The sequence below is a fragment of the Podarcis tiliguerta genome (genome assembly GCF_965153285.1).
Source record: "Podarcis tiliguerta genome assembly, chromosome: 14".
Taxonomy (NCBI): Eukaryota; Metazoa; Chordata; class Lepidosauria; order Squamata; family Lacertidae; genus Podarcis; species Podarcis tiliguerta.
Window position 1 is genome coordinate 15,016,343 of NC_139547.1, and position 25,290 is coordinate 15,041,632.

The 25,290-nt window shown below is 44.1% G+C and overlaps 1 protein-coding gene across 1 annotated transcript in view; it reads right to left on the reverse strand.

Moving 5' to 3' along the window:
- ATP8B4 (ATPase phospholipid transporting 8B4 (putative)) overlaps nt 1-25,290 on the reverse strand; it is a 112,555-nt gene that overhangs the window by 81,584 nt on the left and 5,681 nt on the right. Inside the window, exons 3-7 of the mRNA XM_083411852.1 lie at nt 23,504-23,572; nt 20,711-20,769; nt 15,494-15,607; nt 13,613-13,711; nt 7,372-7,433 (exon numbers count right to left, since the gene is read on the reverse strand). Of these exons, the coding sequence (XP_083267978.1) occupies nt 7,372-7,433; nt 13,613-13,711; nt 15,494-15,607; nt 20,711-20,769; nt 23,504-23,531 (362 nt within the window). The 5' untranslated portion in view covers nt 23,532-23,572. The remainder of the gene's footprint in view (nt 1-7,371; nt 7,434-13,612; nt 13,712-15,493; nt 15,608-20,710; nt 20,770-23,503; nt 23,573-25,290) is intronic.

Below are 25,290 nucleotides of genomic sequence, written 5' to 3' on the forward strand. Positions count from 1 at the left end.
AGTAATTTGGTGATAACATCTCTGGTCTGTTACCGAAATAAATTGATTCATTCATTTGTTTGGTGATACCGTATTTCTCACTCTATAAGACGCACCAGACCATAAAACACACCTAGTTTTTGGAGGAGGAAAACAAGGAAAAAAATATTCTGAATCTCAGAAGCCAGAACAGCAAGAGGGATCGCTGCGCAGTGAAAGCAGCAATCCCTCTTGCTGTTCTGGCTTCTGGGATAGCTGCGCAGCCTGCATTCACTCCATAAGACGCACACACATTTCCCCTTACTTTTTAAAAGGGAAAAAGTGAGTCTTATAGAGCAAAAATACGGTAAGTTTCTTTCCCGTTGGGGAAGTGCTTCTAGGAGGGAAGGCAAATGTATGGAGGAATCAGCTGAAAACATCAATAATCACCCCTCCACACACGCCAAAAACATAGGATGCATACCAAGTGCATAAAGCGTGTTCTCCTTCATGGAGAGCACGTGCTGCGGTGGGGGCTAGCAAGACACCCCGCTGTTGGAAAGAGTTTGGCCACCATTAGCAGAGGGCTGGCTGTTGCTGGGGAGAATTATATGTTGCAATTTTTTGATTGACAGACCTAGTCTTTAAATGCCCTGCGCACAGCGTTGAGCTTCCTCTTTTCGCTGTGTGCATCGGATCACCTGCCCTCCTTCCCTATTTTAGGCTGTTCACTTGACCTTGCTATGCCTGTCATGGGGTCGTCTGCTTTTGGGGCAGGGGACCAGTAGGAATTTTGTCCATTTGGCTGATTGGCTGGTGCCATTTGGTTTTTGCCTACTGCGTAGCAAATCGTCACAACTTGTAAGGTTGTGGTTAGGCATTGGTTTGGGAATTGGTTGGTGGAGGGGTATGGATTTGGCTGTGCCTGCCCCTCCAATGCTGTTGCTGCAACGGTTTTCCATTAAAGGAACCCAGGGGCTCGCCATGCTTTTGTCCGAACCCTGTCAAGGGGCTAGGGCCACACAAGAGCCCCTGGGAGCATCTGGGGAGAGGTGAGGGATGGTTCCCAGTCCCGTCTCTCTCCCCAGGTGACTTACCCTTTCTGACTTCGCTGGGGGTGCGAATGTCAGTCTGTCCCCGTGCGGGGTCAGATAGTCGCAACCAATGCCTAAGCAACCACTCACATTGCTTGTAATTTAATAAAGTTGTGGCCAAAATTATGCCAAAAACCTTAAACAAAAATAATGTGTCACTTGTGTTTTATTGGGGGGTGTCTTGGGGACCTCGACATGCAAAAAATAAATAGAAGTTCCAGTAATGTTTGGAAGTACACTAAATCATCCCTCTTGGGTAAGACCTCTGTTCTCCTTTTAGTTTGTTTTGTAATAACACTCGACATGATGTTGGTGTACTGCAATAGGGTTGTTGTTTTTTAGAGACTCAACAAACAGTATGCTCTCTCTTGACCTTCTCTAGCCCAGGATGATTGGATAAAAGGCTCATTTGGGACTTCTGAAGGCTAAACTAATGTAGCCTTGTGCATTGGTACCAGGCCTGGTCAGAGAATTCCCTTCCGTAGGGAGTAATATTGTTCTGTGCTAGTGTTTTCGAAGTCCTGGATTCTTGAAAACACATCTCGATAATCTGGTGGAGCTTGTTTTCTAGGCCATGAGTACTTTGAGGTTGTTTATTTATTAGTCTTATTATTAACTGCCAATGATGCTATAATAAGAATATTTCATCCAATTACAATAGAGTGATAATCTCTGCCTATATGGAAAGATTTTTGGCAGAAGGTAACTGAAACTATCAACAGAACTGTACAGATCAACCTTATATGTACAGAGCAAAATATCCACCCAGCACATGCAACCTTACAAAAGGACAATACAAGTGGACTCTCTGTGCCCTTACAACAGCAAAAAGACTGAACCTGATGAATTTGAAAATAAAAATGCGTCTCCCTTCCACAACTGGATTGAAGACTTATACAAACTCACAACATATGAACAACTTGCAAATAAATGCAGATTTGCCATGGACAAATTCAATGATATTTGGAATCCATTCTTACAAATACTGTGAAAGGTTACGATCTGGTGAAGTAGAATAAAAAGGTAAAGGGGCCCCTGACCATTAGGTCTAGTCGTGATCGACTCTGGGATTGTGGCACTCATCTCGCTTTACTGGCTGAGGGAGCTGGTGTACAGCTTCTGGGTCATGTGGCCAGCATGACTAAGCCACTTCTGGCGAACCAGAGCAGGGCAAGGAAATGCCATTGACCTTCCCGCCGGAGCAGTACCTATTTATCTCCTTGCACTTCGTGCTTTTGAACTGCTAGGTTGGCAGGAGCAGGGACTGAGCAACGGGAGCTCACCCCGTCATGGGGATTCGAACCACCGACCTTCCGATCAGCAAATCCTAAGCTCTGTGGTTTAACCCACAGCACAACCCACGTCCCTTAGTGCACATATAGTTGTGTACTTTTTGAACTTTCAATAAAGATGTTTAAAGGGGGGGGGGATAAAGATCTCTGCCTAATAAAGTGCTGACTACAACCCAGAATATGAAACGAAAATCACATCCTGGTTTGATTGATATACGTGTTTGTGGTAAGATACTAAACCATGGTTTCCCAGTTCAGATATAGCAGGAAACTGTGGTTTAATGTTATGGCAACAGACAGACAGGGAGCACAGCAACATAATAGTCTAATACAGGGGTCAGCAACTTTTTTCCAGTCCACTGTCCCTCAGACCATGTGGTGGGCCAGAATATATTGGGGGGGGGGGAATGAATGAATTCCTATGCCTCACAAATAACCCAGAGATGCATTTTAAATAAAAGGACACATTCTACTCATATAAAAACACGCTGGTTCCTGGACTGTCCGAGCCAGACTGAGAAGGCGATTGGGCCGCATCCTGCCCCTGGGCCTTAGGTTGCCTACCCCTGGTCGAATAGAACAAGATTGTTATGTCTGCTTCTTGTTGCTTTTATCATTTTGTGGCTTTTAGCTTATTTTTTTTAATAATGATGTTAATTGTTTTGTTCATTTTGCAAACCATCTTGAGAATATGATCGAGAGGGTAGTGTCGTAATAAGTAAATAAAAGAAAATGAATGTCTGAAAAAATGCCAGTCAGTCAATTCTCCTTGCCATTTACCTTGCTGTGCCAAAAGTGACCGAGATAACAGGGCCATTTTCTATACCCAGGAAAGCTCCAATACATTCCCTTTTTCTCGGCTTGCGAGAAAGCTTTTCACATTTCATGGCAGGAACTGCAGATTTGCAGTTGAGTTTACAGTTGACAGGGGACTGTAGCCAATCATGGCTGCATTTATTAGCATACATATATGAAATCAGGGATTTCACATTCACACATGACATCTTTAAGTGTACAATCAACATAAAATTAAGTGTACACCTTAAAAAGGCCGTGCCTTAATTCACCCATACTCTGATGGCCTTTGAAAAACTCTATGCCAAAAAGCATATTAGATATTGCACAATGATGGACAGTGGATCATCACAGCCATTAACAGATTCTTTTTTTAAAAAAAATAATCTGTGTTTGTTACAGCTGCAGTATATTTATACAATCTATATTTACAATCTTAAATCCCATTTCAAACAAATGAAATCTCAGAAAATGATGTTTATTGCTAAACATTCTATTCAAAACAACCTAAAATAGAAGCTTAGAGTTCAGTTTAAAGAAAGATCATCTCTGTCATATTCAGAGCTGGGATCAACATGCCTCACTTCTATGTTAGCTTCGCAAAGCGCAGAGGAGCAGAAAAAATGTGCAGAAGGTTTGGTGTCACCATCTACAAGCCTGGTCACACTGCAAAGGAGACCCATTAGCACCTTACAAATGCACAGAGATTTACATGCCTGTAGATCAGGTGTGAGAAAACCTCTCCTCCTTCCGGAGGGGAGGGATTGTGAGCAGGAGCAGATTCCGTCGCTGGCGCGCCATGCCTCCCAGATGGGCACCCAATCGGGCACCAGCTCAGGGGCGTGGTTTAGCCGCTCAAATGTGGCCGCGCCAGCTCTCGCCTCCATCGTGCTGCCGATTTCCTTGAGTCACCCACCCACCACTCCCTTTACTGCGTAGCTTCTCGCTTGACCTTGCTATGGACCCATGGTTGGTCGCCCTGGTTGCCCGGGGGGCCTGGCAGGAGTTTTTTCCAATTGGCAAATTGGCACCGGCTTCTTGGTTTCCCCCCCCCCACCTCGTAGCAAATCGTCACAACTTTCTTGGTATTTGGCGGTTAGGCATTGGAATGTGTTGTTGGTGTTTGGAAGGGCAAGGTGTGGCCATCGCCTACCCCTTCACTTATGGGTATTCCGTTAAAGGAATCCGGCAGTTGTGGATCCTGTCCAATGCCCTGTGTGGCGGGGGGCATGGCATGACCCCCGGTGACATCAGGGGAGAGCTTACAGTTGTATTTACATCAACAGGCTCCCCCTACTGGTGGTTATCCCTCGTCAGACTCACCCCTCTCCGAGTGGGTGGAGTCAAAATTTGCTGTTGTCCAATGCCTAAGCCAATACCTCTCACATGCTGTAATCAATAAAGTTGTGGCCTTTTCTAGCCCATTAACCTAATATACTGTGTCCACGTGTCTTTATTATTCCCAAGCAGGGGGCGGGTCCTCGAATCACAAATCTTTGGTCCGCCAGAGGTTGCTGAACTACAACTCCCATCAGCCACAGCAAGCATGGCCAGGGATGATGGGAGTTGTAGTTCAACAACACAGAGAGCCAAGGATACCCCACACCTACTGTGTATATACATAACCAGCCAAGCTATGCCAGGGCTAAGCTAAATAGGAAATAATCCTCATAGCTCACCACAGAATAAAAGTGGGTCGAGCCACTTGGCGTTCACAGATTTCTCAGACTAATAAAGTTGCCCGTTGCTCATTAAAAAAAAAGTTGTGCATAATGTCATTTGTCAACTTGCAGGGAGATATTTTCTGTTCCAAAAGAAGAAAGGAAAAGTACAAGAAAGAAGATTGTTCATAATGATCTCCCCAGCATGCATCCTATTTACTTCAAATTTCACTTGTATGAGGCATAAGATATAATTGCAGTTATGACAACATTAAAAAGTTACGAACGGACTGCTTCTCATTATTGCTCCATGTGCGACTTGCATGTGCCACTAATAAAAACATGATGATATTTACTGGGGCACCAATTGCCAAGGCGTTCTTGAGTAGAGTTCTGAAAGGGAAACTTTGGCCACCCCTCTGTTTGTCATTTACCCACACATTTGGTGTTAATATTCTTTAGGCTGATTAACATGTGTATGTATATCGCTCATGATTTCAACACTCAACGTTGTATTCCTACATTCAGCTGAATTGTGAGGATGTGTCGTTTGTTGAAAGCTGCAAGGATGAAAGTGACGTCAATGTATCACGGGTGCAGAGTCCCATATTAGAATGCTACCATATAGCAAAAGCTCCATGCATGTAGAAAGCTAGCATATCAGGGAAAAAGTTTTAGTATATCCTCCGCAGTGATGTTCTGATTCTTATTTGTGTTTGTAAGCACCTGCATTTTGAACTGGTATAATCCAGTATTCTCTCACTACAGACCATCATTCAATTTTGCCATGGGTGTACAGTCGTACCTTAGTTGACGAACGCCAGTCGAATATTTTGGCTCCCGAACAATGCAAACCCAGAAGTGAGTGTTCTGGTTTGCAAACTATTTTTGGAAGCCAAATGTCCCATGGCTTCTGATTGGCTGCAGGAAGCTCCTGCAGCCAATCGGAAGTTGTGCCCTGGAAGTTGAACGTTTTGGAAGTCGAATGGACTCCCGGAACGGATTCCATTCGGCTTCCAAGGTATAACTGTAGTAGACTGGCCTATGGCCCTTCTTTCCAGGGGCTTTCCAAACACAGTCAATCTGTACAACAAAAAGACTACATTTGGTTTCAGTCTGCTAATTCCTATCCTCCTGTAATGGTTCTAGGGGTTGCTCGTGCATAAGCCGGTGCAAACACCTGGCTGGGTTGCCTGAGTGAACCTTTTCTGTCTGGCAGAATCCGTCAGTGGGCGTTTCTTAAACTTCTTCCAGCAAATAAGCTCTTTGACGCCTAGTCTCCTCCTACTCTCTCTGCGCGAAAGCCTTCTGCGCAAGGAGGGCGTAGGCAGCGGAGGACCCCTACTCTCCCCGCTGGTCCCCGGCAAGGAGTCATGGGACCGCCTCGCCGCTTCCCCCATCTGCCCCCCTTCTCCACTGGTGCTACGCTGATTCTCTTCCCCAGAAGATGGGCTGCCTCTCCCAATCCCGGGACGCTCTCCGGAATCCCTCTGGATTTTGCTCTCTCCCTCCGGCACTGATGGCAGTTCCCTGACACCTCCATTCCATCGCTATAGAGTTCTGACTGATGCTTCCCAAATCTCTACACTCAGGTGGCAATCCTCTTTCTCAGGGTTAGATTGAATGAGACAACGCTCCTGATCCAACCCATTACACAGAGGGAAGAGTGTATGTGTCTGGCTGGCTCCTTCTCACCCACCTGGCGTGCACAGGTGGGGACTAAATGCCTGAATACCAGCTACAAATGTACAATTCTACATATGCAGGTGAAAAAAGCACATGCTTTTCTCTATTTTATTTAAAAGCATTTTAATACAGTGGTACCTCAGGTTACAGACAATTCAGGTTACAGACTCCGCTAACCCAGAAATAGTACCTCGGGTTAAGAACTTTGCTTCAGGATAAGAACAGAAATCGTGCTCCGGCAGCACGGCGGCAGCAGTAGGCCCCATTAGCTAAAGTGGTACCTCAGGTTAAGAACAGTTTCAGGTTAAGAACGGACCTCCAGAACGAATTAAGTTCTTAACCCAAGGTACCACTGTACTTTAAAATCTCTAAGTGGTAGGTAGAAGGTAAAGGTAAAGAACACTTGCATGGTGTCAAAGGCAACTACGGGCTTGCGGCGCTCATCTCGCTTTCAGGCCAAGTGATCCAGTGTGTTGGGGTGGTTGTTTTTTTTTTTGGTGTTTTTTTTTTTTTGTTTAAAATAATATTGATTACTTTTAAACCTTATAAAAAGGAGAAAAGAAAAAAAGAGAAAAAAAGAAGAAGAAGAAAAAGGAAAAACAATACAATACAATATATAAACAATACATAGAGAGAGATGAGCACACAACCCCAGAGTCAGTCACAACTGGACCTAATGGTCAGGGGTACCTTTACCTTTACATGCCTGGGAAAAGAAGCTGCAGCTGAGGGCAGAAAAGACTGGAAGGCCATGTGGAACTCCCCACCCCTGTTTTAATACTTCAATGTCAGGATTCTGCATTTTGACAAATGCCTAGTAATTTCCATAACTGTCTACTGGCAAGAGATATTGCATGCGGAAAATTATAAAGGCGTGCTTCTTACTTGCCATCAATGAGTACTTGAGCCTGCCGGTTGTTCACCTGGTTGTCACTTTTGTGGCGAAACTGCAAAGGGTTAAAAGGAAGAAGAAAAAACAGGGCCAGGTAAGTGTGGTACACAGTACTCCGCAATTAGGTTCCAGCCAGACTACGTTTTTTTAAATGAAGTTGACTTGCAGCAGAATGTAAACAAGTTGCTTGGAGCATGAAAGTAAAATGGACTTAGCTAGGAGTTCCATTTGCAGATTTCCACATTGCTGTTTTGCAAGCCAGGAGCAGAAATGTAAGGACAAATATAAATCATTTTCCAGATGTCTCTTTACGGGCTTTCCTGAGTGATGAGTGAGACTGAGAGTTGAAGTGAGGAGGAGACATCAAGGGAAGAATGCCGGAAAAGCCTATAGCTCAGGAGCACAAAATTAGGAGTGCTCCTAATTTTGGGAATGTTCTTTATCGGTTTATTGATTTGCAATATTTCTTATCCACACTTCTCCATAAGATCCCAGGGTCGGATACAGGAATAGAAAATAGGGTTAAAAACACAGATAACAGCATTACAATTCTAAAATGCGTAAACCCTTTCCAAACAAAGCAGAACAATATAAATTCTTCCCCATACCCAAAAAAGGTGCGCCCACAAAACACGTTAAGTGTAAAGAGGTGTGTCATCAGAATATGGCAGAAGTTGTACAATGAAGATGGTAGATGCACTTCTGTGGAGAAGAGGTCCCACAATTTAGGGACCATCCTGAAAGTTAGAGGCTTTTGCCCTCGTGATATATTGCAGAGCTGCTACTTAAAGCTTTAGGAAGTTAAATGTGAAAAGACTGGGGAGAAAATTGCTCCCCAAAGTGCTGTTTTCAGAGTGGGCAAACTCTAGCGGCTTCCCTTTTCTAAACTTGAACTTTCAGACACATTTATTTCATCTATGAATCACTTCCCATGAGGCATCTCAAAGCAATTTGCAATATAACAAAAACACATATAAAACACTTACAAATGTTAAAAACAGCTAAAACAATTGCATATACAGCGATGTCAAACTGGCCAGCTTGTGGTCAACCTTCAGCAACAATAATCCTCAGAGCCAGTTCAAGGCTTTTTGCTGCCTGAGGCCAGGCAAAAATTGGCAGCCTCATCTATCATGGAGCATGGTACCCAAAGCAGGCCAATGTATTTGGGCACCTAATGCAGAAAACAATAATAATCAGGAATCTTTGCTAGCTAAGGAGTAAGGTCTACTCATGAGGGCACTACTCCTCACAAGGGCACCATCCAGCAGATGGAGACATGAGGTCCCCCAATAAAAATTCAAGGAGGGAGCCGGGACCTCTCAATACCCCAGACCCACAGCAGGCTCCACTGGACCTACCCACACCTGTGACCGGCCCCATTGGTGGCTCTCCTGTAGCTGTGAAGGCCCACTGGACCTACCCACAGCCACAGCAGGCCCCCTCAGGCCTCCCCATGGCTGTGGAGAGTCCCATCGGACCTTCTCCTGCCATGAGATGCCACACACACACACACACAGAGAGAGAGAGAGAGAGAGAGTTGGGCAGAACCCAGTGTGTGTGACTCCTCATGTGTAGTTTGTTACTCTGAATGAAGTCTTAGCTTTTGGACAGGCACTCTAGCACCTAACTACAGCCTGATGTTGTTGCTGCTGCTTCGGCGATCCCTCGTAGCCGAGTAAGATTGTCTTCCATAAACATGGTTTTAACAGTGAGTCCGTAAGTGACACTGGAGGCCAATTCTGGATCCACACGTCCTTCCACAGTGAGGACATAGGTTTCTAGGCAGGAGTTGATCATGGTGAGGGTTTGCCAAGTGTGCCTTCCTCTTAGCACGCTTCTCCCTTTTGTCCTGAATTCGAATGTCTTTAAAACCCATGTCACCTTTGGTGTTCTCCAATTAGAGCGCTCGCAGGCCAGTGTTTCCAAGTTTTCAGTGTTTATACCACATTTATTTTAGATTTGCCATGAGAGAGTCTTTAAACCTCTTTTGTTGATCACCAGCATTATGCTTCCTGTATTTTAAGTTCGGAATAGAGTAGTTGCTTTAGAAGATGATGATCAGGCATCTGCACAACATGACCAGTCCAACGAAGTTGATGTTGAAGAATCATTGCTTCAACACTCGTGATATCTGCTTCTTCCAGTACACTGGCATTAGTTCACCTGTCTTCCCAAGCAATGTATAAAAATGTTCAGAGATACAGTTGATGGAATTTTTCGAGGAGTTGCAGATGGTGTTTATAAGTGGTCCATGTTTCACAAGCATACAGTAAGGTTGGTAGTATAATAGCTTTATAAACAAGCATTTTGGTTTCCCTGTGAATGTCCCAGTCCTCAAACTCTCTACAGACTGACGCTAAACCTTCATGTGCCAGTGCTCTCTTGGGCTTGGGCATGGCTCAACTTCCATGTCTGCCTCTGAGCCCTCAATAACAGCTAAATGGAGCTGAAGTACCATAATGCCTAACAGTCCTGGTTCTGCCTCATTGTTGCCTAACCTCACCTGTCCTTCTGTATCATGTGTAGGGAAACCTTGGCCCTCCAGGTGTTGCTTAACTACAGCTCTCATCAACTTCAGCAAGCATGGCCAAGGCCCAAGGATTGTGGAAGTTGTTGTTCAGCACGATCTGGAGGACCAAAGTTTACCTGCACCAGTTCCATATGTTTCCCTTCAGGAAGGATGAGGTCCTCCTCTGAAGTAGACTCCTTTAGTGGGTGCCTGATATGCACCCTCTCCAGAAAGAAAGAAAGAAAGAAAGAAAGAAAGAAAGAAAGAAAGAAAGAAAGAAAGAAAAGGACCCACAAGGTAACCAAGAATTACTCAGGCACAATGTGAAGTCTTCTTGCAAGCAAGAATTGATGGACAGATGCAGGCTGATGAACCATTGAGACACTAATCACTCAAGCAGCCGCCAGTTTAGTTGTTGACTGCAAGGCCTTCATTTCTATTGCTTTGCAAGATCAAAGGTTTGCCCTGTTGCAATGCCAGAGAATATTTCGCAAAACCACAGAACTGTTTCCCACTGGAGTCAAGCCAGTGGATGCGAAAGAAAAATAACCCCACCTTCCTCAGTTTTCGCTCCACGTTGCTCATCTGCCCTAGAACCTTACTAAATATTATCAGAATATGATGCAAGATCTTTTTAAGAAGAAAGACATTTAAGAATTTTCTTAAAAACCAAACGTGTGTTTCTTCCACTACCCACTGTTGTCTGGAAATGCCCTGGCAAAGAAAAAGACCAAGGATTTTCCCCCGCCTCAATTTTTTTTTACTTTTAATGGTTTCCTCTAACTCGCTTCAATTTGATGTATGTTTATTAATGGAATCCTCAAAGCCCCGGGGAGGATTCAGTGAAGAATTCAAGTTTCTTCATCTCCCGCTGAACTGTTTCACAACATCCAAAAACTCCCAGAGAAATCTCCCAATGAAATGCCTGTTTTTGCAGAACTCCTACCCTGGTGCAAAAAAACAGAACACCCTCCAAACAAAACCCAGTAACTTGCTGAACGACAGCTCCCACCAGCCCCAGCAAGCTTGGCCAACGGCCTAAGAGTTGTAATTCAGCAACAACGGGAAGACCAAAGGGTACCCCCACCAGCTATAGACTATGACTCCATCTGAATTTATATACACACCCACACATACACACCCATATCTATCTATCTATCTATCTATCTATCTATCTATCTATCTATCTATCTATCATCTATCTATCTATCTATCTATTATCATCTATCATCTATCTATCTATCATCTATCTATATCTATCTATCATCTATCTATCTATCTATCTATCTATCTATCTATCTATCTATCATCTATCTATCATCTATCCACACACACACACACACACACACATTTCATTTGTATTGGTTTTTTTAACATATCATTTCCAACAATCATTTAACATAACTTCTTATCTTATACAATATTGTGACTTCTGTCAGCAACTTCTGAAGATTTCCCGTTCTTTATTGCTTGTTCTGCATTTCTTAATTTCTCTATTACTTTTAATTGTCCTTAACTAATAATTCTCATCATAGTCTTTCTTGCAATGTTTCAAATAATCCTCCTTACAGAACTTCTTGCAACCCTACTAGCGTAATCTGTTTATTACAATTGCTTTTCAAATAGTTCAAATATTTACTTGTCTTCTAAGAATCTCTGATCCTGCAGGTTTCGAATCCTTCCTGTTAATTTGTCTAATTCTGCATAGTCCATTAATTTCATTTGCCATTCTTCTTTCGTCGGTATTTCTTGACTCCATCTGAACTTCATCTGCACTGCTGAACACAGTATCCTGGCTGATCCCAGCAAGCTTGCTCTGACTGTTACTCAGCTGATCCGTGGGGAAAGCAAGAGTCCTTTGCCAATGCACAATCAGAAGCACATTTTAAGGCTCCCAATTGTGCACTGGCAACTGTAGGCCTGTCTCTCCCATGCCTGATTTCACTCGTGGCATCAGGTGCAGGACAGGTCGGTGTAGTTTGGGGAAAACAGCCTCATGGGCCACACTGAAACTCTAAGTAGGTCTATGAGCTGCGGTAACTGTGCCCCTGTAGGACCAGCTGCGCAGCCTGGGAGTCATTTTGGACACACAGCTGTCCATGGAGGCGCAGGTCAATTCTGTGTCCAGGGCAGTTGTCTGCCAGCTCCATCTGGTATGCAGGCTGAGACCCAACCTGCCTGAGAACTGTCTCGCCAGAGTGGTGCATGCTCTGGTTATCTCCCGCTTGGACTACTGCAATGCGCTCTACGTGAGGCTAGCTTTAAAGGTGACCAGGAAACTACAACTAATCCAGAATGCGGCAGCTAGACTGGTAACTAGGAGTGGCCACCGAGACCATATCACACTGGTCCTGAAAGACCTACATTGGCTCCCAGTATGTTTCTGAGCACAATTCAAAGTGTTGGTGCTGACCTTTAAAGCCCTAAACGGCCTTGGTCCTGTATACCTGAAGGAGCGTCTCCATCCCCATCATTCAGCTGGACACTGAGGTCCAGCGCCGAGGGCCTTCTGGTGGTTCCCTCCCTGCGAGAAGTGAGGTTACAGGGAACCAGGCAGAGGGCCTTTTACAAAAACTATACCATTCAGTATTCCATTATTACATCCATCAAAACTGTTGAATTTATCTTAACAAGCCCTTACAGACAGCCTTCCTTGAAGTGAGACAATAACCTATTCCACTTTTTTTTTTAAAGTCCAACACAGCCACCCCCACCCCTGGTAGGGGGTTTGTGCAAAAAGGAAGGACCAGGCTGGTCTTTCATTGTGGGTGTATTCTGCAACATGTTCTTTACACAACAGTAGTACGTTTGTGGTAGATTTATTCTGCTTTACTTTGTTCTGCAATGCTACCACAGTAGTGTTTTCTGAAGGTGCTATAGCACAACAAAAGCCGGCCAAAAATAAACCACAACATTTACAGCATAAGAAGTTACATTAAACGCTTGTAGTTTAATGGTGATTTTTTGGACATAATGGAGATGTAAAAGATTTAGATTATTATAAAAGATGCAGGAGGAAATGATTAACAATAGGACCCGCAAAAGTTGTATGTTGGATATGTGAATGTAAAACTGTAATTTGAAACACACATACACGAAGTTACAGGATTTCAGCAGGAAGTTACAAGATACCTACTGACTGAAAGTGAAGCAGTCTGACTGCCCCCAAAACATTTGCAGAAACAATATTGAGGGCAGGATCCTGACAGCATCAGGAGCACAAATCATCCCAAGTGCCCAATAAAAAAAGATGTCAGGAGGGAAACATACTCTATGATATGTCATAACCATTTTTTCATCAGTATCTTTTTTTGTGTGCAAAAGCAGAACGTTTTTGAGATTTTCACTCTTCTTAAAATAAAAAGATACAGAGGGGAGAAAGACTGCATAACATTGCTAAACTAAAACATTGTAAATCCCACTGTCAAAATCAGTATACAATGGATAGGGTACAGACAGTGGCGTAGCGTGGGGGGTGCGGGGGGGCCGGCCGCACCGGGCGCAACATCTGGGGGGGGGGCGCTCGCACTTGCAGCTCTCTGCCCCTACCTGGCTCACTCACTCTAGGGGGCGCAAATTACTTGCCTTGCCCCGGGTGCTGACAACCCACGCTACACCACTGGGTACAGATACAGAGGTGCTATATCTTTTAGGCAGCCATTTGTGATAGTGCATGCAATACAAAAAGGGGGGGGCACCAGTAAATTATTGCAAAGACTTACATAGTCGTCTGTGGCATCTTTGGCAGCTGTAATGGTTAAAACCAGCGCTAAAGGAACAATGGTAGCAAACCATGATAAGGAGGATACATCTGGAATCAACTGTAAGAGAAGGATTGAAGGAATTATTAAATTCATAGAAATTGGTGAAATGCCAATTTTCACCTAAAGAGTGAGCCTGTGTACATACCGTACATTTAAAGCGCACCACACACCCAAAAGAATAATGGGTACTGTCGGTCCGCTCACCTTTTATCCGGTGGGCGGCATTTCGCCCAGTCAGCCGAGCCCGAGTTTTCCAGCGTAGGGGTGGAGGTGCGCTGCCTCCCCTTACCCCACATCACAGCCAGCCATGGCATCTGTGCTGCGGACAGCCCAAGCCAATCTGCTGCCTGGGTGGGTTTGGCCACGGGCCATTTAATGGTGGCACGGCTGGCCAGCACCTTCTTTCTCGCCCCATCACCAGATCACCCTACCCACCCACCCTCTTTTCATGCTTTGCTCTGATGTGACCTTGCTATGGCAATAGTCAGCCGCCATGTTGTTTTTTCCACTTGGCAAATTGGCAGCAGCCATTTGGTTTTCGCCTACCTAGGAGCAATCGTCACAACTTTTGTGAGGTTAGGCGTTGGGTGAGCGTTTGTTTGGTTGGAGGGGAGGTCGTTGCCTCGCCTGCCCCTCCTCAGTAAGGGTATCCTGTTAAAGGGATCTGGGGTGTGAATACTACCCAGAGCCGAGACGTGGGCTAGGGCCATGCCACTACCCCAACGGAGACCTCTCATTGAGATAACTAATATGGCACCCCCTATTGGTGGTTTATGCTTAAGTGGACTCCCTGTAGACAGGCAGGAGTCAAGATATAGCCTGGCTTCACCCCAACGCCTAAGCCAAACCACTCAACATCTGTAACCAATGAAGTTGTGCCCTCTTTGAACCCACAAACCAAAATACTCTGTGTCAGTGTGATTTATTGTTCTCCTGGGAACTTTGTGGCTTGGGTGCCTTGGCACACAATTGGACCCCTCACAGAGCTACAATTCCCAGCACCCTTAACAAACTACAATACCCGGGTCCTTTGGGGGATCATCAGCATCTAAAAGAGTGAGCTAGGTTGCAATGGCCACAGGTAAGTGATGGAGAGCAATAGGCCAAAGTTTGGCATAGCGAGATGTGGGAGTGGGATGGAAGAGGCAGGCTGGAAGTTGGGAACAGAGAGATATGTCTTGTTCTGTGCTGGATCCTAAGCTGTGACTAATGGAGACGCAAGGTCTTTTGGGGTGTTCATGCTGTAAGCCCCTCCGCCCTCAGGTTGTAAATAAAACTGTATGTACTGAAGACACCAGTCTCTGCTGACCTTCATTCCAAGGAAACTGAACCCTGGATAAGGAATTGGAACCTCTGGTCTCCCACTGTTTTTTTTAGACTACAATTCCCATCATCCCTGACCACTGGTCCTGCTAGCTAGGGATGATGGGAGTTGTAGTCCGAAAAACAGCAGGAGACACAAGTTTGGGGACCCCTACTCTTCACTCAAAGTCTCATCACTCAGAGATCAGGTGGCACATAACAATATACAGTCGTACCTCGGAAGTTGAACAGAATCCGTTCAACTTCTAAAACGTTCGACTTCCAAAGCGCAGCTTCTGATTGGCTGCAGGAAGCTCCTGCAGCCAATCAGAAGCCACGGAAGCTCCGTCGGACGTCTGGCTTCCAAAAAAACATTAGAAAACCGGAACACTCACTTCTGGTTTTCGATCGTTCAGGAGCTGGAACGTTTGACTCCCAAGGCGTTTGGGAGCCGAGGTACGACTGTGCACAGTTTTCTCTTTTATAGCCATTGCCATTTAATTAGCCTTTGAAATAAATACAGATATTGAATATAACCTGTAAAATCAGGAGAAACACGAAGTAGGCGTTGGCAACCCGCTTGAACTGCTCAAACAAGTTGATAGGCAAAAAGGTCAGAATGTTGTACTTGGATGTTTGGATGCGATTGTTCTGAAAAATACGCAAGAAGGGGGGTGGGGGAGATTTAAAACTTATTAACACGGGAGAGCAAAAAATGTATACATTAAACAGAAACGTCCAACTCTACAATTTTTATGATTCTGCACCAAAGTTTGGCAACTGGCTAACGGTTATAGACTTAATGATAAACATAATAAAAAAATGTTATTCTTGATTTATGCATATACTATTTTGCATATAAAAAGCCAAAGCACTAAGCAATACAAAATTTACAAAGTATATAATATATAAACTTTAATCATCATCATCATCATTTATAAAGTCCCTTAACAGCTAGTGTCAAGAGTGCCGCAATATAGGGAAGGGTTAAATGTCCCCCTCCTGCTGTGGTTCTGATAAAAATTGGAGGGGGGGTTAGGAACAGTAGCAGAAACTGCTTGTATTCTCTTGTTTGATTTCCATTCCTCAGACAAACATGTGAATTGTGGCAATTTCTGCTTCTGTATCCCACAGAGCTGTCCAACATCCCTAATTACGAGTCCAGCATCATTTCCCCCAGATACCAGAGGTCAGTTGTCAGAAGAAAGCCTGATTCCTGTATCACCAGACCCTTCCTTTGCTAAAGCCGCCTCCTTTTCCTCCTGTTGGCAAGCCTCTGCCCTCAGAGAAGGTGCTTGACAACAAGCTGTGTGCATACCCTCCAACATTTCTCCAATGAAAATAGGGCTGTCCTAAGGAAAAGCAAACCTAGACAGCATCTTAAAAAAACAGAGACATCACTTTGCCAACCAAGATCCGTATAGTTAAAGCTATAGTTTTCCTAGTAGTGATGTATGGAAGTGAGAGCTGGACCATGAAGAAGGCTGATTGCCGAAGAATTGTTGCTTTTGAATTATGGTGCTGGAGGAGACTCTTGAGAGTTCCATGGACTGCAAGAAGATCAAACCTCTCCATTCTGAAGGAAATCAGCCCTGAGTGCTCACTGGAAGGACAGATCCTGAAGCTGAGGCTCCAATACTTAGGCCACGTCATGAGAAGAGAAGACTCCCTGGAAAAGACCCTGATGTTGGGAAAGATTGAGGGCACAAGGAGAAGGGGACAACAGAGGACGAGATGGTTGGACAGTGTTTTCGAAGCTACCAGCATGAGTTTGACCAAACTGCGGGAGGCAGTGGAAGACAGGAGTGCCTGGCGTGCTCTGCCCCATGGGGTCACGAAGAGTCGGACATGACTAAACAACAACAACAAGGAAAATCAGGACATCCCAGGATCAAATTAGAAACTGGGATGGCTTCTGTAAATCTGGGGCATCCCTGGAAAATAGGGACACTTTAGCCAGAGGTGGAAAGAAGAAACTATCCCTACCAAGAAAGAATAGCAAACCAAGTTGATGGACTATGCCAAATCGCAAAGTTAACTGGAAAGCTCAGGAACCAAGAAGACAATAAGTTTTAAAACAGAATGGGGGAAATTTATAATTTATTTAGGAGACCATTGTAAGCAGATGAAAGCATTAGCAGGATTCTAAACTCACTTGCAATGTAACAAAAATTATGGATAACTCAAATGGATAAAAAAAGTGGCTAATGGAAAGATATGCAGTTGTAAATGTTGATATTAGGACCCGTGGAAGGGATGGAGAGGGGTTAGTCTTGAGATTCAGAGCAATCTCTGTATATGGATTTGCAGTTGAATTTGTTGTATATTTATTTCTTTTTAAAATCAAATAAAAATTATTTTTAAAAGAAGAAGAAAAGAAAGTAGGGACACTTGGAGGGTTTGTGTGTGTTGAGCCAGCACAGACAGCTCAGACCAGGGGTCAACAACCTTTTTCAGCCGTGGGCCGGTCCACTGTCCCTCAGACCTTGTGGTGGGCCATATTTTTTGGGGGGGGAATGAACGAATTCCTATGCCCCACAAATAACCCAGAGATGCATTTTAAATAAAAGCACACATTCTACTCAAGTAAAAACACCAGGCAGGCCCCACAAATAACCCAGAGATGCATTTTAAATAAAAGGACACTTTCTACTCATGTAAAAACACGCTGATTCCTGGACCGTCCGCAGGCCGGATTTAGAAGGTGATTGGGACAGATCCGGCCCCCGGGGCTTAGTTTGCCTACCCCTGACTTAGACCCAAACCCCTTGGAGGAGCGGCTGTTTGTTTGCCCAGTCCAGGGACTCCTCTCGCATCATGTGCTAAAACTGAGCCTGCTCAGCTCTTCAGTCCCAAGGAGGCACATTGTTTGTCGCATCAACGTCTTGGCAATCCTAGCCATACACATTCCACCTGCTGTCACTTTTATCCCTTGCCTAGCCTATGTGCTGCACCGATTTGAGCCACTCTTGTCAAAGATGAAGGGGATCTAAATATAACCAATAACAGATTTTTATCAGGAAAATATATCCCAAAGCCAAATCTAGTGCCCCCCCCCCCACTGTCTACTCCCTGGTAGCTCATAATAAATCCACCCAACCACTAGTTTCAGACTATACTATCTTGATGCTGTTTCTCATCTAAATGATCTAAAGCACTTTTAGCAAATTAAAAAGGCTATATCCATGATCAACAGTCGGACTTAAGGTTACGCAAAGCTTCCGCAGCTGAAATAAATGTCTAGACCTAGCAAAGTGCACAGATAATTGGCCTTACAGACTCACTTCGGGATTTGTCAGGAACAAACAGGGAAATCTGGCACTGGCTCAAGCGATAGTACAAAGAAATCTGCACATGTTATACGTGCTCAGGGTAGCGCCTGTCTCCAGAGTCGGCACAGTGATTTAATTTCCTTTAGGACATCTGGTCTTTTAATGGGATTGTAGTGATGTTGCATGAACCGGTTTTACAAGATGCCTAGTATGGTGTGTTGCATAACAGACTTCAGACTGTATGGACTTGGTTCCAATCCTCGCTCAGCGATGAAGCTTACTGGGTACATTGGTGTCTCCCAGCCACAAACTATGTCATGTAGTAGAGCAGGAGGGGGCTGTATATTGGGTTGCTGCAAGCTCATTAAAGGAAGTTGGGGTGCAAATGTAATGAATAATAGGTAAAGGACCCCTGGACGGTTAAGTCCAGTCAAAGGAGACTATGGGGTACATCGCTAATCTTGCTTTCAGGCCAAGGGAGCCAGCATTTCTCCACAGACAGCTTTCTGGGTCATGTGGCCAGCATGACTAAACCGCTTCTGGCACAACAGAACACTGTGACAGAAGCCAGAGCACACGGAAATGCCGTTTACCTTCCCACTGCAGTGGTACCTATTTATCTACTTGCACTGGTGTGCTTTCGAACTGCTAGGTTGGCAGGAGCTGGGACAGAGCAACGGGAGCTCACCCCGTCACGGGGATTCGAACTGCCGACCTTCCAGTCAGCAAGCCCAAGAGGCTCAGTGGTTTAGACCGCAGCACCACCCACGTCCCTACATCAGATGTGAAGTGGTTTCAAGGACTTCAGGGTTTGCAAGGTGCTGCTATGATAAAGGTTCCTTCCACCTTCCTTTTAGCAGGGAATTCCAAGGAAAACCTCTTCGTCTGCGTGGAATCCTGATGAGCAGAGCAGGATTTAACTCATCCTCTCACCTCAGTATGACTGCACACCCCTGATGGGAACAGGCACAGGCAGCCAACATGACTTTTAAAGAGAGAAGTGAATAAATAAAATTCACTGTGGCAGGGAATAGATTCCGTTTTCAGGATTCTCGTCTAGAGAATGAACGTCTAAGATGAAATAACTTCCGAGAGGCCGGGTTTGTGGTTTTTCCCTGAAGTGTTGTGTACATACGCCTTACTAAACTTGAAGCGACTTCCCTTTGAAAAGAGGTTGCAGCACTTGGGACTGCTTAGTTCAGAGAAAAAGTGAGTTAAGAGGTGAGATGACAGAAGTTTATAAATTTATTCATAGCTTGGAGAAAGTGGTACATGCCCTGGTTATCTTGCATTGGTTGCAGCTTCAATCCCCGTAAGGGACAGCTGCATATTCCTGTTGTTCTAGATCGGTGGTTCCCGATCTTTTTTTGGCCATGCCTCACCTAAGCATCACTAAAATCCTGGTGCCCCCCCCCCCAAATAATTCTTATTATTCAAAACGTGAACTATTCATGTGCAGGAAGCCTAAAAGGCCATTAACTGTTAAAAACTAATAAATTATTATTATTATTGTTGTTGTTGTTGTTGTTAATTTATTTGTACCCCACCCATCTGGCTGGGTTTCCCCAGCCACTCTGGGCAGCTTCCAACAAAGATTAAAAATACATTAAAATGTCACACATTAAAAACTTCCCTGAACAGGGCTGCCTTCAGATGTCTTCTAAATATCAGGTAGCTGTTTATCTCTTTGACATCTGATGGGAGGGCATTTCACAGGGCGGGCGCCACTACCGAGAAGGCCCTCTGCCTGGTTCCCTGTAGCTTTGCTTCTCGCAGTAAGGGAACCACCAGAAGGCCCTCAGCGCTGGACCTCAGCATCCGGGCACAATTATGAGGGTGGAGATGCTCCTTCATTCTCGAACTGCCCCCCTTAAAAATAAAATTACCCCACGGTTCTAGATGATCCTCAGGGTCTCTTCCACCTCTACAATTCTATGATACTTTTGATCAGCAAAAGGAGGGGAGGGTTTTTTCGGTAGAAAAGCTAGCTGACCTTAGCAGTTCACCTTCAGCCTACAAGATTTTCAATCAAATGAGAAACATTAGAATAAATCTAAAAAATGCCTTGGCTCTTAAAATGTCTAGCCAGTCCAGTCACAAAACCCAAATAAAAACAGAACCATTAATGCCACAGTTCCCAGTTGTGGTCCAGGGGATCTGGGTAACCCACTCAGATGGTCTGTGGCACCATGCACATAACCAGTGCTTTTTCCCTCAAAAAAATGTTTAGGGGTACTCTCATTTTGACTCAAGAAAATCACCATTTTATAGTTCAAATCAGGGGAAATAAATACAGAAAATGGACAAAAGTACAAAGATTCTTGAGATGTTTAGTGGTATGCGTACCCCCAGGAAAATAAGCACTGCACATAACAAAAGCTACCATAGAGATATCAACATTTCAAAAGTAGCTTGAAAAACAGGGAGTCTGCAGTACTTAGCTAATTGGTGGATGTTTCCACTATCAAAACACTGTACTCACTGCGTACTGAAATTTTTCATTATATTCACGATTATTGGCTTTCACTCTCCGCTTCTCCTCTGAAAAATTAAAACCCATGAAAGCATAAGAAGGCAAACCAGAGTACAGTTTCTGTAAAGACCAGTTTTCTTTATTGTTTCCTATTCTTCCTTCCTTCCTTTTAAATAACTTTCTCGGTTGCTGGGCTGCCACTTCCATCAACCTCAGCCAGTTCCATGCTGGCTGGCACTGATGGGAGTTCTAGTCCACTGCGACTGAAGGACACCTGGTTTGGGAAGGTTTGGAAAGGCTGATTTAAAAACTCAAATTGCTCTGCAAATATAGTTTCAGTTTTCATTTCTCGTGTGCACCAGGAGATCTGCAGTAAAGACGATAAAGGGAAATGTAAAGAAATGAAACCTAAAACTATGAGTGGGAGCAGAAACACACACACACATCTTGTCAAACTTGTGGCAAGAAACATTGTGGTGAAAGGTCTGAAGGACATGGGAGATAATTTTACAAGTTGAAAATGAATGTCTAGATGAAATAACCTCCGAGAGACTGGGTTTGTGGCTGATAATTTCAGCGCAGCCAGAATATATAAATAGTGGCAGTCATATAATTTTTGAAACATTTAATTGTATTAGAGGTTATAATAAATATTGAATTTTATAACAAAATGATCACCGTTTTTAACCTGTGGCCCTCCAGATGTGGTTGGACTTAAACTCCCATCAACCCTGAGCACTACCTTTTCCCATGTTTAAGATATTCTGGCTTCAACATGCTTTGTGGGGCCAGTGTGGTGTAGTGGTTAAGAGCAGTAGTCTTGTAATCTGGGGAACCGGGTTCGCGTCTCCGCTCCTCCACATGCAGCTGCTGGGTGACCTTGGGCCAGTCACACTTCTCTGAAGTCTCTCAGCCCCACTCACCTCACAGGGTGTTTGTTGTGGGGGAGGAAAGGAAAGGAGAATGTTAGCTGCTTTGAGACTCCTTCGGGTAGTGATAAAGCGGAATATCAAATCCAAACTCTTCTTCTTCTTTTTTGAGGCCAAAAGAAAGCATTAGCCTTGGGCTCTAATAGGCTGTTGCTCAAGGGAGCCATGTGGTGCTATCAACCCTGGTCAGAGTTTATTTACTTGTAGTTTTGCCCACCATTCCTGCCTTCCATTGTCACAGAGACAGAAGCGGAAATGGGAACCTGTGGCCCTTATATTCACCAGACTACAGTTCCTATCAGTCCCAATGCTCATGATTGATGGTCTCACCCGAAGGCAGGTGCTAACAATGATGTTGCCTCTATGTTTTTAGTTGGTACTGAGAAAACATCACTGTCAGCACCAGCTTTATTGTGGGATGTGGGAGAACATCCCACAGACTGGGCACCAGTACAGAAACGGCCCTTCTCCATAAGTGGGGTTTTGATGGGGTGGAGGTTCGCAGGCTGTGAAGGACTTGCTCACAAATTTATTGACAGCTGCACAAATTATTACAGCTAGGAAGTGGAAGGGGCAAGCAGAATATAAAATGGAAGAATGGTATAAAGAGGTGTAGGACATAGCTATTAATGATAAATTACAGTGGTACCTCGGGTTAAATACTTAATTCGTTCCAGAGGTCCATACTTAACCTGAAACTGTTCTTAACCTGAAGCACCACTTTAGCTAATGGGGCCTCCTGCTGCTGCCGCGGCACCGGAGCACAATTTCTGTTGTCATCCTGAAGCGAAGTTCTTAACCTGAAGCACTATTTCTGGGTTAGCGGAATCTGTAACATGAAGCATATGTAACCTGAAACGAATGTAACCCGAGGTATCACTGTAAAGGTAAAGGTAAAGGGGTTGTGGCGCTCATCTCGCTTTACTGGCCGAGGGAGCCGATGTTTGTCCGCAGACAGTTTTTCTGGGTCATGTGGCCAGCATGACTAAGCCGCTTCTGGCGAACCAGAGCAGCACATGGAAACGCCATTTACCTTCCTGCCAGAGCGGTACCTATTTATCTCCTTGCACTTCGTGCTTTTGAACTGCTAGGTTGGCAGGAGCAGGGACCGAGCAACGGGAGCTCACCCCATCGCGGGGATTCGAACTGCCAACCTTCCGATCGGCAAACCCTAGGCTCTGTGGTTTAGAACACATTGCCACCTGATACATTAACATGTGCTATTAAGGTAAGATGGGGAATACACAGGAGAAATGATTTTGAGGAGGATTTGTAGAATTTGTACTGTTAAAACGGAAAAGGGTCAAACCATCGCAAGAGGTGTTGAAATTTTGGGAGGTTGGATAGTTACAATGGAATGGTCTTGGTGGTGGGGTGCACATTTTTATTCTTATTTATTTATTCTTATTAGTTTGTCAAATTTTTAAAAATGTATAAAATGTAAATAAATGCATAATAATAATAATAATAATAATAATAATAATAATTTAAAGCCCGCCCATCGACGGAGTGAGCTCCTGTCGCTCTCTCCCAGCTCCTGCCAACCTGGCGTTCAAAAGCATACCAGTGCAAGTCACAGAGTCATAGGCCTCTTATTCATGTTCTTAGCAATATGCAGTGGGATTTTTTCTTACAAAAATGTTTAGGGGTACTCTCATTTTGACTCAAGAAAATCACCATTTTATAGTTCAAATCAGGGAAAATAAATACAGTAAATGGACAAAAGTACAAGGATTCACAAAATGTTTAGGAGTATGCGTACCCCCAGGAAAAAAAAAGCACTGGTAATACGTAATTTCAGTCACATTTCTTCTGCTGACAGCTATACAGTTTCATATACCACACGCACAAACATATTGAACGGATTACATACCTACAAATTTCTTCTTTCTACAGAGCATTATAACACCAGCTTATTTTCCACAGGGTCCCCGTACCTGCCCTGAAGGAAAACAGCACAATTTCAGAGGCTGGCAATATTCAGGAAGAAAAACTGTTAACGTCCAAGTTCTGTGCAATGAGAGTACATTGAAAAGTTATTTGCTTTTGAGAATCGAAAGTAGAACATTAGCTCCTTTGAATTTTGCCTGTTTTCTTAAATGGGCGCCGTTAACTTGGATTCCAAAATCTCCACCTTTTGTTCTTTTAGTGCTGTTATCTTGGCATAACAGCACCGAGGGCCTTCTGGCGGTTCCCTCGCTACGAGAAGCCAAGTTACAGGGAACCAGGCAGAAGTCATCTGAAAGCAGCCCTGCTTAGGGAAGTTTTTAATGTTCAATAATAATAATAATAATAATTTATACCCTGTCCATCTGGCTGGGTTTCCCCAACCACTCTAGGCGGCTTCCAACCAAATATTAAAATACAGTAATACATCAAACTTCCCTAAACAGGGCTGCTTTCAGATGTCTTCTAAAAGTTTGATAGTTATTTTTCTCTTTGACATCTGGTGGGAGGGCATTCCACAGGGCGGGTGCCACTACCGAGAAGGTCCTCTGCCTGGTTCCCTGTAACTTAGCTTCTCGTAGTGAGGGAACCGCCAGAAGGCCCTCGGCGCTGGACCTCAGTGTCTGGGCTGAACAATGGGGGTGGAGACACTCCTTCAGGTTAGACTAGACCGAGGCTGTTTAGGACTTTAAAGGTCAGCACCAACACTTTGATGTTTTGTTGTGTTTTTAATATTCTGTTGGGAGCTCCCAGAGTAGTTGGGGAAACCCAGCCAGATGGGTGGGGTATAAATAATAAATTATCATCATCATCATCATCTTGCGTGTTAGGATTGAGGGCAGTGTGGGGTATGTACCTGTGTGTGTGTAAACTAGCCTACTGTACAAGGGTAAAATCTGCAATCATTAGCCTGTTGGGCTAAAGAAAGTTCCCTACTATTTATGCTCTGCTCGGCTTGTTTTGTTTTTTATAGAAAATAACCAGAGGTGACCAAAAGTGTTCAGTGTTTGTGTGTGCACTGAGATCCTTTTAATAGAGCAAGCCAATGTGTTTTCAAGATGGGTCATTCCATCAGAATCGTGGTAAAGAAACAGTCTTGCTCTGAGGGTGACCTCATTCGATTTTTCACAGTTAAGCTTGACTCCTCTTTGAAACATTTTTTTAACAGTTCTTGGTTATTAGTGAGGGCTTTTATTGAGAGTTTTTCCCCCAACCTTCAACATTTAGGAGTTTAATCATGGTTGGCTAGCATGTAATAAGCTTATTTCTTAGGAAACATTTATAATATAATTCTCTGGCTGCGAGATCAAAGTTAGCTTCTATTCAAACCTCAATTCAGATAGTGAGTTCATTTGCTGCAAAGTACTTAGCATTTAGATATACACCAGGCTAACAACCCTTCTCATAACACCACACAAACAGTTACTCCTTCAGGATAGCAAAATATTTATATATATTGATCATTCCAATTATTCACCAACAACATCTGCTTGGCCACTGTGAGAAAAGGATGCTAGCTAGACTGGGGTGGGCTTTTGTTCTGATCCAACAGAGCTTTTCTTATGTTCCTGAATTCCATAGCGGGAAACTCATTTGCAGCACGCACTCTTTGGATCGAGGCAGAACGCTTCAATTCCTGTGAATATAGCAAGTGTGGCAAAATAATTAAGAGCGTTGGACTAGGACCTGGCAAAGCACAGGATTAGAATCCCC